This window comes from Lepus europaeus, chromosome 3 (assembly GCF_033115175.1).
Source record: "Lepus europaeus isolate LE1 chromosome 3, mLepTim1.pri, whole genome shotgun sequence".
Taxonomy (NCBI): domain Eukaryota; kingdom Metazoa; phylum Chordata; class Mammalia; order Lagomorpha; family Leporidae; genus Lepus; species Lepus europaeus.
In genome coordinates, this window is record NC_084829.1 from 156,203,908 (window position 1) to 156,216,576 (window position 12,669).

General features: G+C 36.9%; 1 protein-coding gene across 6 annotated transcripts in view; it reads left to right on the forward strand.

The window, feature by feature from the left end:
• The window catches only part of SCAF8 (SR-related CTD associated factor 8), a 229,752-nt gene that overhangs the window by 83,380 nt on the left and 133,703 nt on the right, over positions 1 to 12,669 (forward strand). For 3 of the 6 annotated variants that reach the window (XR_009865532.1, XR_009865531.1, XM_062186966.1), the window contains exons 18-21: positions 414 to 558; positions 2,745 to 2,813; positions 4,313 to 4,531; positions 6,020 to 7,493. Coding sequence is in view for 4 of the 6 variants with exons in the window: in XM_062186966.1 (XP_062042950.1) it covers positions 414 to 558; positions 2,745 to 2,813; positions 4,313 to 4,531; positions 6,020 to 7,479 (1,893 nt within the window). In the remaining 2 variants the exon portion in view is untranslated. Of the gene's footprint in view, positions 1 to 413; positions 559 to 2,744; positions 2,814 to 4,312; positions 4,532 to 6,019; positions 8,166 to 12,669 lie in introns of those variants that run through there. The other 3 variants (XM_062186965.1, XM_062186968.1, XM_062186969.1) reach the window with 3 other exon arrangements.

A 12,669-nucleotide genomic window follows, 5' to 3' on the forward strand; every position in this document is an offset into this window, starting at 1 on the left:
GAAAATAAGTTTGAGAAATTCGAGCTATTCTAAAACTGTTACTGACTTACTTCCTAATGGTGGTATCACATGGTTAGATATTAATAAATGTTATGTTAGATGGCACTTGAAAATTGAATATGTTACTCAGCTAAGTGACTGTTACATCAGTTGAGTCTAAGATAAGTATCATAATCCCCCAAGTAAACTGTCTGCTGGGTCATACAGCCTTGCTTTTATGCTGCGTCAGTTTACTCACAAACATACCAAACAGGAGGGGGAATGTCCTAATACAGTGGCATTGGCTGTCTTCCTAAAAATGAAATATCTGCAGAAATATTTTACTATTAGTTGTTCTAAGGAGTAATCATTGTAGGTGAATTAATTGATTGATGGGCTTTTCTTTTTTTTTTTTTTCTTGTTCTATCCACAAGATCCCAGTAGCACCAGCTGTGCCTACAGTTAGTTTAGTCCCACCAGCGTTTCCTGTGTCAATGCCAGTTCCTCCCCCTGGGTTCAGTCCAATACCTCCACCTCCTTTTCTGCGAGCAAGTTTTAACCCTTCACAACCACCTCCTGGTAAGGAGTTTTCATCTTATTATTTGAACGCTATTTAGAATGTCATTTACAGTTGTTGTTTTTCCAAGTTTAAACGCCAAGAAGCAGTGACTTTTGGATCTTAGCATGCATCAGAATTCCTAGAGGCTTATTAAATCACGGATTGCTGGGTGCAGCCTCCAGAGGTTTTTCCTCCATTAAGTCTTAGTAGAACTGGAGAGTTTTTATTTCCAAAACATTCCCCGGGTGCAGATTGCTGGGAGATGCACTGATAGACAGAAAAATGAAATTCAGTCAAAATCTTTGAAAATCATTACTCCTATAGTATGTTGAAGAATAGATTTGTTGATGTTTTTATATGTAAATTTTTCTATAATTATCATACTTCCATCAGAAAGTTTTAATTTAATTCTATAGATTTTTCCCTCCTAAAAGTCAATAGTTTCTTTTTGGCATTAGAATTTGTATTTAAAATGCTAATTGAATTTGGGATACCTTTTATGACCTCATAAATTATTCCTTCAGTAAATTTCTCCAGGTAAAAATTTTAGATTACTTAAACAACATCATCTTAACAGATACATGTTATACATATACATATACATATACATATACATATACATATACATATACATATATAAATTATACAGTTGAGGGTACAGCTTTTAGTATGAGATGAGGGGAGGTTAGGAGAATGAGGGAAACATATGGAAGATCAAATTATTTGTATTTTTTAATATATACAGTTTTTCAAAATTAAATTTTTTCTTTGGATTTACATATATTATGAGAAAAGCAGTAATTTGGTTTCATAATATAAGCTAGCTACTGGATAGAATTTTTAAAACTTTTTTTTTTTAAATTTACTTATTTACTTGAAAGAGTTACACACATACACACACCACACACACACACACAGAGGTCTTCCAAGCGCTGGTTCACACCCCAGATGGCCGCATCAGCCGGAACTGCACCAATCCGGAGCCAGAAGCCAAGAGCTACTTCTGGGTCTTTCACGTGAGTGCCGGGGCCCAAGCACTTGGGCCATCTTCTACCACTTTCCCAGGCCATAGCAGAGAGCTGGATCAGAAGTGGAGCAGCCGGTTCTCGAACCGGCACCTATATGGGATGCCAGTGCTACGCCACAGTGCTGGCCCTGAATTTTTAAAACTTTTAACAAGACTAATAAATTGGTTCACTGTCTGAGGTTGGTTTTATCTGTCATGTAATAAAATTTTTAAATTGTAGTTTAGTACATAATTTGAAACTGACAAGATTATGATTTGTGGCTTGTAAATCAAAGTCAGTTTCAGCAGATGTTTCTTAAAGACCATTCGAAATATACCACAGACTTTGTTAAGTCATTATCAACTCTATATGTAGTTTGAACATTGGGTCTTGAAAAATCACAATAAAAGGGGTAATTGTTTGGTCTAGCAGTTGAAACATCCCGTAGTAGAGTACCTGGTTTGCGTCATGGCTCTACTTCCAATTCCAGTTTTCTGCTGTTGTGCACCCTGAGAAGGTAGCAGATGATGACTCAAATACTTGGGTCCCTGCCAACCCCACGGGAACCCTGACTGAGTTCCTGGCTTTGGCCTAAGCAGAATCCCAGCTGTTGTGGGCATTAGGGGAGAAAACCAGCAGATGGAAGATCTCACTTTTTTTCTGCCTTTCAAACAAAAAGGAAATAAATTTTAAGAAATAAAATCATGATCACAAAAATCCAATATTAAATTGAAGATTTATACCAGTACCCAAAAGGATAGTATTATCCAAGGTTAATGAAATTATTTTGATCTGGTGGATAAAACAACATGTCAAATAAATGAATTGTTTGAAAGATGACATGTGATCATTAGCTTGAAGTACAATGTTAACTCCCCACAGAGTAACTGGTCTAACGTATAAACTGCCTATCCTGTTTATGTTAATGTCTGACTTTATGTCACAGGCCTTACATAAGAATAAATAGGATGTGCTCATTATCAAAGGTCCCCATAAAATACTGAGGATAAAATAGTGTGTATAAAAGTCATTTTAAAGTCAAATATATGTGTGTGTATATATTTATATATATATTTACACACATATGCTCATAGTAACAAGATCCTCATTGTAAAGTGTATTAATAGCTAGTGAATTCTGTGATTTAATCATGTCATTTTTCTTGTGCTGTTTTACTTTTGGTCTTTCTTTCCGTGTAGGTTTCATGCCACCGCCAGTTCCCCCACCCGTAGTACCACCCCCTGCAATTCCACCGGTAGTACCAACATGTGAGTTTTCTACTTTAAGGATTTATATATATATTCATGGTAATGTTAGTGTCAGTTATCATTCTTGTGAATTGTTAATTTTTTCTTAAGAAACTTTTAAACAAATGTATTTGTTGAATGACTGCTACAAATTAAGAGTTTCAATAGTCTTTATTTATATTTGCTTGATGGTCTCAAAATGCCTTTTTTAATTGGTTAATTTTAGTCAGAGTTCAAAGAAGGTCTTCCTGTCATCATGTGCTTTGCTTTGTTAAATTTCTTAATCTGCAGCTGTCCTGCTCAGATCCTTCTTCCTTTTCTTAATCTTTCATGACTAGAAGAAACAGACCAGTTCGAGATACTATTCCAGTCTGAGAATGAGCTGTTTTCCAGAGAAGATATTTAGAGGCCAACTAGCTGCTAGGTCCTCATTTTGCTCTTGATTTTTCATTGAGTGGAAAAAAAAAAAAAAAAGAACATACTCTTCATAAGATGAGTTTAATACCACAGAACTTTTATTTAGCTGCTTTTATCTGCAGTAATTCCGCAGTCTTGTAAAAACACCGTTAGTAATTTAGAAAAACCTGCCTCAAAAAATAGCCTGGCAAGGTCCTTATCACAAAGATGGTGTATTTGATAAATTAAGGTCTTAACACTTGATAATTAATTCATTTTTCTTGTATTCTTCAGAACTGTCTTCTCTTACAGTGTTTGGCTAGTATTAACCTTCTTCCTTTTTGATTTTGTTTGTTAATTAGGAAGAATTGTTTATGTCTGCACATTAAACAAAGTGTTCAGAAATTGTTTCTGAATTAATTCACAGAGGCTTCTGTTGGAGTCTAATTTTCTTCTTTCTTCCTAATTCATAAGGTTAGGAAAAGTCTGGGATTGGTTGATGGAAAAATAGAAATACTATGTACCAGGTCTTTTCACAGTTGCTGTCTCATTAATTCTCATAATTTCCATATGTGAGCACTGTTTGGTTTATCTCTCTTTTACAGAGAGCTATTTTGAGTTAACAGTTTGTCCAGGTAATTTAGAATTAAATGTGAGGGTAAAACATGTCCTAAAATCTCCCAGGTATGAGTTCACAATATTCTAAGTGACATAGATTAGATTATTTTTTATTTTTTTAAATATAGAATAGATTAAATTATGCTTATGGTTGTTTTATGCTCCTCTGGTCCTGTAAGTCTGTAACTAATCACTAATGTATGTTTAGATACTTATCTGGCATAATAATGGATAATGATTTTTATATTACTAGAGTTTGTTAATTATTGGTCCTTATTTCACTAAACAATTTTGGTGAAAACATTTCTTCAAAAGTCAGCTCTATATATTTTTGAAAAGTGACACTTTCTGAACATAGTCTCTTTATAATGATTTGTCATTGGGGCATCAATTGTTATATAATGCACTTAGTAATACAAAAATTCCATTAAATGAACCTACAGCTGCCAGAAAACTGTGTATGAATTAATTGACAAATTTGAAATATTTTTCTCCTTTTTAAACAGCTTTAGTGCAACCACCATTATCTATGACCCCAGAAACTGTGAAAGATGTTGGATTTGGTAGCCTTGTTTTGCCAGGTGGTTCTGTTGCCAGCAGCCTTGCTACTTCCACTCTGCCACCTGGAAATGTTTTTAATCCTCCAGCTAAGCAAGCAGAGCCTGAAGAAAAAGTACCTCATCTTATAGACCACCAGATTTCTTCTGCTGAAAACACCAGACCAGGTACGAGCAAAACTCTGGAAATAAATAGTGAAACCATAGGAATTACTTCTTTATAATGGTTTAATTGGGGGGCGATGTGTATTTGTAACTAGTTCAGTGCACAAATGTTGAAGTATTGCAGTTTTCTGATAGACCTATGTTCTAAAATGTCCATTAAAAGAAAATAGAACTTTTTTCAGGGTAATACAGATTTTGACAGCTTTCCATTAAGACCTTCACCACATGCGTATTTTTGCCTGGTGGGGCTTCTTTAATGGGGTGTCAAATTGCACAAGCCCTGTATAACTACAGTAAGATAAAAATGAGCATGTATTGGGTATGGATAACTTCTAGGAATTTCTGTGATATTATTCAGCAAGGACTAGAAGATAAATAGTATATTTCAAAAAAAAATTCATGGAAAGTGGAATCAAAAGATAATGCTTATTTTGTTGTAATTTTTTTAAGACTGTTTATTTGAGAGGTAGAATTACAGAGAGAGGTAGAAACAGAAAGATCCTCCATCCACGGGCTCACTGCACAAATGGCCACAACAGCTGGAGCTGGCCCGATCCAAAGCCAGGAACCAGGAGCATCCTCCAGTTCTCCCACGCCGGTACAGGGGCCCAAGCACTTGGGCCATCCTCTACTGCTTTTCCAGGCCATAGCAGAAAGCAGGAGCGGAAGAGGAGCAGCCGGAACATGAACCTGCACCCGTAAGGGACCCTGGTGCTGCAGGTGGAGGCCCCGCCCACCATGCCACAGTGCTGGCTCCCTCCATGGACTTTTTTTTCTTTGAAAGAATTATACAGAAAGAGAACGAGAGGCAGGGAGAGAGAGAGAGAGAGAGAGAGAGGTCTTCCATCCACTGGTTCACTCCCCAATTGGCTGCAACAGCCGGAGCTGCACAGATCTGAATCCAGCAACTGGGGGCTTCTTCTGGGTCTTCCACGCGAGTGCAGGGGCCCAAGGACCTGGGCCATCTTCTGCTGCTATCCCAGGCAATAGCAGAGAGCTGGATCAGAAGTGGAGCAGCTAGGCCTTGAACCAATACCAGTATGGGATGTTGGCGCTGCAGGTGGCGGCTTTACCACTAAGCCACAGCGCCGGCCCTTCCATGGACTTTTAAAAGATCTCTTGTACAGTGTTTGAACATAGTTAATTAAGGCTTATGGCTCCACTGCTCTTGGTAGCTTTAGTTACCCTTTAGAAGATCTTTTGTTGTTAAACATGAAAAGCCAGTATAGAACCTGACGTTTTTATTTAGCTGAAAAAGATTAAAAAATTTTAGGTAACAGCCTTACTTACATTTTAATATTTAGATTTCAGTCTGACATGATATTGATAACTTTAGCTCTGATTTTTACTTAATATCTTGTATACCTTGATTCTTGTGGGATTTAAGTAATTGATTAAACTAATGAATCAATACTAAAACAATAATTAAAATGTACTTTTTCAGAGCAAAATGATTGATATTTTCAATTATGTCTCATTCTTCCACTTTAGTGATTCCAAATGATATTTCAAGTAATGCAGCAATTTTAGGAGGACAGCCGCCCAGTGTCACAAGCAATTCTGGAATTCTGGGAGTCCAGAGACCAAATGTATCCAGTAATTCTGAAATTCTTGGAGTCCGGCCATCTAATGTTTCCAGTAGTTCTGGGATTATTGGAGCCCAACCACCAAATATTCTAAATAACTCCGGAATTTTGGGAATTCAGCCTCCAAGTGTGTCGAGCAATTCTGGACTTTTGGGAGTGCTACCCCCAAATATGCCTAACAGTTCTGGACTTGTAGGAGTACAGCCACCAAATGTTCCTAATACGTCTGGACTTTTGGGAACGCAGCCACCAGCTGGACCTCAAAACTTACCCCCTTTAAGTATCCCCAGTCAAAGGATGCCTGCAATGCCAATGTTAGATATTCGTCCAGGACTAATTCCACAGGCACCTGGACCAAGATTCCCTTTAATACAGCCTGGACTTCCTCCCCAGCGGGGAATCCCTCCCCCCTCGGTACTTGATTCAGCTCTTCATCCACCACCCCGTGGACCCTTTCCTCCAGGAGATATTTTTAGTCAGCCAGAAAGACCTTTCCTAGCTCCTGGAAGACCAAGTGTAGACAATGTCACTAACCCAGACAAAAGGATACCACTTGGGAATGATAACATTCAACAGGAAGGAGATAGAGATTACCGCTTTCCTCCTATAGAAACCCGAGAAAGCCTTAGCAGGCCTCCCCCGGTGGATGTTAGGGATGTGGTCGGCCGCCCTATAGATCCAAGGGAAGGTCCTGGGAGGCCTCCATTAGATGGAAGGGATCATTTTGGAAGACCTCCTGTAGATATCAGAGAGAATATTGTGAGGCCAGGAATAGATCATCTTGGTAGAAGAGACCACTTTGGCTTTAATCCAGAGAAGCCTTGGGGGCACAGAGGAGATTTTGATGAGAGAGAGCATCGAGTTCTGCCTGTATTTGGTGGTCCAAAAGGCTTACATGAAGAAAGAGGTAGATTTCGGGCTGGAAGCTATCGCTTTGATCCGAGAAGTGGTCCTTGGAACAGAGGATTTGGACAAGAAGTTCACAGAGATTTTGATGACCGCAGAAGACCCTGGGAGAGGCAAAGGGATAGGGATGACAGAGATTTTGATTTTTGCAGAGAAATGAATGGAAATCGTCTTGGACGAGATAGAATTCAAAACACTTGGGTCCCCCCTCCTCATGCTCGGGTTTTTGATTATTTTGAAGGGGCCACTTCTCAACGAAAAGGTGATAATGTGCCCCAGATTAATGGTGAAAATACAGAGAGACATGCTCAACCACCGCCTTTACCAGTGCAGAGTGATCCTGAACTTTTTGAAAAACTGGCATCTTCAAGTGAGATAAACAAGGAGAAGAGTGACACAGTTGCTGATATAGAAAGTGAACCAGTGGTGGTAGAAAGCACAGAAACTGAGGGGACATAATCATCACTCAGTAGGTAAAAGATACCTTTTGTAAAGTTGTCATCTCTCTGTAATAGATTAATGGCTGACTGGACCATAGTTGTTCACTGTGTCTGCCAGAAGTAAGTTAATCTGATGTTCATGTTCACCTTTCTCTTAAATAATTGTACAACTGACTTGTATAGACATTGTTCTTAATATGAACATGGTAGGTAAACATTTTTTAAAAATTTTTTTCTGATAAAGTATAAATGTTGCCCCAGATTCTTTTAACGTCAAAGAAATGAATAACAGCTTGTCAGAGACTTCCTATGGAAGAAAGAATTTTTTAGATACTATCATTAGGTTGGATATGGCAATAGATATATTTCAAAATAGCAAGTGATGGTATATCTTACCCATATCTTTAGGCTGCTGCAGAATTTTAAGGTAGTAGACAAAGCTGTGATATTTTATGCAAAGACTGGCTCTAGAGATTTGAGGAGCATAATACAGAGATTTTAAAAAGTGATTTTGTAAAATCTACACTATGGTCTCTGTTACTCCAAAGTAAGTGTTTGTGATTTGTTCCTCATACTGCAGAAGTGAGTGAAAAAGAAAAAAAGAAAATAACGTAAATATTAAAGTACGTTTCAATGTTGGGTGAATTTTGTTTTTAGATGCCAATAAAACTTATTTGTTTGATAACAGTGTTCTAGGAATTGTATTTTTTTAACACAAATTCTTAAATCCCTGGATCATTAGTAGCATGTACTTAGATGTGAAAGTTTTCTATTACTCATATAACAACAATGAAGAACTGTGTCTTGGAAGAAGCATGTCCTTTGATACAGAAATCATGCAGTCTTATTCGCATGTGTGTAATATCTGTATATACTTTTGTCATAAGTAGTTTTTTCTATTTCTCTGTCTTCATGCACATACAGAGAAAAATAGAAATTTGTAAAAAGTTTACATTGGTAAACGCATTAGTTTAGATAATAAACTTTAAAACCTGGTAGAAAATTGGAGAAATTTGTCCAGTTAACATTGTCCATAGATATTAGCTGTTAGTCTTGATGAAGGTAAAATATGAAATACCGTAAAAAAATAACATTGGCACTTTGACAGTTCTTTTTTTGATATAGTTAAGCATGAAGCAAGATTGAGCATGGAGCCAAATCTCAAATCAGTGCTTGTTTTGCTTTGTTTCACACTGTATTTACTATTCTGCATATATCAGACTAGTACTAAAGTGCTTACAATTCATGTGCCTAAGTGAATTTCAGAATTGCACAAAATGTGTAGTGGTGTTGGTGGACTTAAAGGTATGAATTTGTATACTAGGAACCCCGGGTCCATTATGCGTTTCGTAGGCTCTGGGTGACATTGTGAGATTTACCTCCAAGGTAAATTAAGGAGAAAAATTGGGGGTTAGTTACCTGTTTATTTGTTTCTGCTTTTAAGTTTCCATTTATTTGCTGTTTGTTCTCCTTTGGTTTGCATATATAGTATTTTCTTATATATAAAATCCTTTGTTCTTTTAGTTTGTAATGGAGTATTTTCATTTGGTTATTTATATGAATAGTCATTATGTTTCTTATGCATTTCCAACAGTTCGTCTTTTGCTCTACTTAGTGAAATTCCTAAGCTGTATTTGTCAAACCTCCAAAAAATGGTAAAGCACACCAGCCATTGGCAGTTGGATTGATTTTGCTTACCTATGATGATCTGGAGAGCTATACAAGCTTTAAGGTTCTTGGCCCAAAAAATAATTTTTCCTACAAGTTCTGAATAGATAGTATATTATTTGCAAGAGTAAAAATACTTAAATGATGTTTATTTCCAGAGTAGTATTCCCTTTAGTTCATGAGGTTCATGTCCTTTTCTTGGGGCCGTGAGAAAAAAACGAGACATTGGTACAAAGTTCTAATTTCAGAAGTAGTGGCCTGGACTTGAAGAAAACCATATTGCCTAGGAGTCCTCTCTGACTGCTTCAGTTGCGTGTCCCAGTGTTAAATGTCAGGTTCAGCTGGATTAAGTAGTAATGTGAGACTTTCTAGTAATTTTGCAGTTTCAAAGATTCTAGTGCTGGAGAGTCACCTGATTGATTGTTAGTACTATATTTAGAAATCTGTCTTGGAAATGTGTGGTGACACTCTTAAAATGGCTGAAAAGAAATTATTGTGTGTTCTTACCTTGTCCTTGTTTTGTTTTAGTATTAAAGTGAGAGGAGATCATTTGTTCTTACATTAAATTTCCAAATCGTACTTAAACTCCCCATTTATTTAAATGCCAACAATGTTGTCCTACTTTGATAAATTTGGCATAGGACCTGTCACGTTTTTGATTATTTATTTTATTCACGTATTGGAAAGGCAGAGTGACAGAGGGAGAGATTGAGATCCTCCATCTGGTTCACTCTTAAAATGGCCACAATAGCCAGGCCTGGGCCAGGCAGAAGCCAGAAGCTCCCACCCTGGTCTCCCACATGTGCCGCTGAGACCCAAGTGCTTGGGCCATCTTGTGCTGCTTTCCCAGGCACGTTAGCAGGGAGCTGGTCAGTAGCAGAGTACCAGGGACTTGAACCAGTAGTGCTACAGGATGTGATGTAGGCTCTGCAGGAGTCAGCCTGCTGTGCCACAAAGCCAGTCTCTGTCTGACACTTTTCATTACAGTGTGGTCACTGAAATGCTAGGAGTTAGCAGTACATAAGGAGTAACCTAACCATTAAAGGTTATGATTTAAGGTACCATAGTATTTCTGCGGTATTATGTTTAAATGGGTTTTGAATGTCTCCAAACACTTCATTAAACATTTGTTTGTTCTTAGAATAACTGCATATGCAATATTTGTTCTGTTGGGAATAGAAACTTATTTTATAGCAAGCTAATCTTTACCTCCATTGAACTATGGGTAGAATGATCCTTTATTCTATTTTACTTTAATCTAGGGTGGAAAAACACTTCATAAGTTGTAGAAGGTAGAAATAGGACAAAATTATTAACTTAAGAACCTGGAAGTAACTTCATGCAATATTTCATTGATAAAAGATGTGCTTTATTGAAGCTGTTGTATTCTTTCTACAGCAGTTCTTTTGTCCTGTGAATGTAGTTACTTCATGAAGTTTCTTTGCCGTTCCTTACATTTAGAAAATTGTTGTTCATGGAGTCAGACATTTAAAGGGTTATTTTGGGAGTTGGGAAAACTTCTATTACACTTTAGAAGTTATCTTTTTTAACTTAAATTTTTTTTTTTCAGTAAGCACTGCATTTCTCTGGGGAGGTACTGCTTGTGAGTGACACAATTCAGAAATAGGAAATGCTTCTAGCAGGACATGCCCGGGATTGTAAGACACATCCCTAATTCAGAGATGTGGAAATTTAAAAAGTATCTTAGAATCACAAACAGATGTTTATTACTGAAATACATCCAGTTCTTTGAGACTGTATGAATGTTACTCATCTAAACTTTAATGCATCATACCTTTATTGAACAATTTAGAAAATATTCAATTAAAATAATTTTATTATACATTATATGCCTTCATCTTTTTTACTGGTTGCTATTAATAAAATGTTTTAACTTTAACATTTTTCTCTAAATATTTTACTTATATAGAACGGGGAGAGCTAGTATCTTTAGGTCAATTTTTAAGGTAGGCAAACAGAATATTGTAACTATTCTAAGTAATCATAAATACTACAGTGTGGCAGAGAATTTTGTTTTCTTAATTCATACTGTAGCTTTAAAAACATCTTTGTAACTTAAGTTGTGGATGCTAAACTTTTATAGAGAAAAAATTATTGTAATTTTTAATGAGAAGTTTATAAATACAAGATACCGTGATGGATCAAAACCTTCTCAGTCTAGAATTTAGAATTAATGGCCTAGATGGTTTTCTGTGTGTGTATGTGTATGGTGTTGGGAAGAGGGTTCAAATTTTTGTTCTTTTGTTTAAAGATTTATTTATTTAGTTACTTGGAAGAGTTACACAGAGAGAGATCTATCCACTGGTTCACTCCCCAGATGGCCACAATGTCCAGGGCTGGGCCAAGCCAAAGCCAGGAGCATCCTCTGAGTCTCCCACTCATGTGGGTGGCAGGGGCCCAAGCACTTATTTTCCCAGGCACAGTAGCAAGGAGCTGGATCAGAAGTGGAGCAACTGGGATATGAACTGGCATCCATAAAGGATGCCGGAGTCACAGGTGGTGGCTTTATCCACTACACCACAGTGCAGGCCCCAGTGGGGCTGCAGACTTTAAATATGGATATATATTGAAAGCAATTTGAAATGTACCCTCTTAGGCTCTTAGCAAGAAAATTTATGACAAAGTCACCTGTGGAACTCTGAAAATCGTTGAAATTGTTAGCAATAATCATCCCAGACTAATACAGACTCTCCTGGGATAATATATTTATCTAAATTATATACATACATGAACCTTCCTGGGTTTATGGTTTTTTTAAGTCCGCATATACCACCATTTTAAGTGTATTAACATATGTAAATATTCAATATATCATACACATAAAATTATTAAATATTTAGATAAAATATTTTAGAGATGTGAAGTTATTTTTAATATTTCAGTAAAATATTGGCTGTATTAGAAGATGAATAAAAAGTTATCACAGATGTCTTACATTCAATTGTTAATCTAAAATCTGAATTAAAATCTAAAATCTTACATGAAGCATGTGAGATGGTTTTGTAGAAACTGTTTTTGACTCAAGTCAAACTTTTCTAGCCTATCTTCCTCCCTAGATTTATCATGTAATTAAATACTTTGTTTCTAGAAACAGCCTCTTTGGGACAAGATAGTGTTCAAGAAGTAATGTGGTACTGCTGTTCTTAGGACTGCACATCAGAAGCAAATGTAAAATAGTTCATTTGGGCGTCAGTGGTGACCAGACGTTTCTCTTCCTCTCCAGCTTAGTACTGTTCCCCTTTTCAGCAACTTTCCATCTTCACCATGTTCTAAATTGAAGATATAAACACTGTCATTTATGTACTGTGGTGACAGGGTAGAATTGTGCTAATGGGCTGACTTCGTATCGAGTGAGAGATGTTAGATGCTTCCGCTAGTAAACAGTGCTTTTGTGCAGAGCCCAATAGATAGCTTAGAGGGTTACATTCTGCAAAAGCCAAGGGAAATTTGTTCCAGGACCTCCTGGAGATACCAAAATCTGTATGCTCGAGTCCTTTATATAATATGACACAGTGTTCGC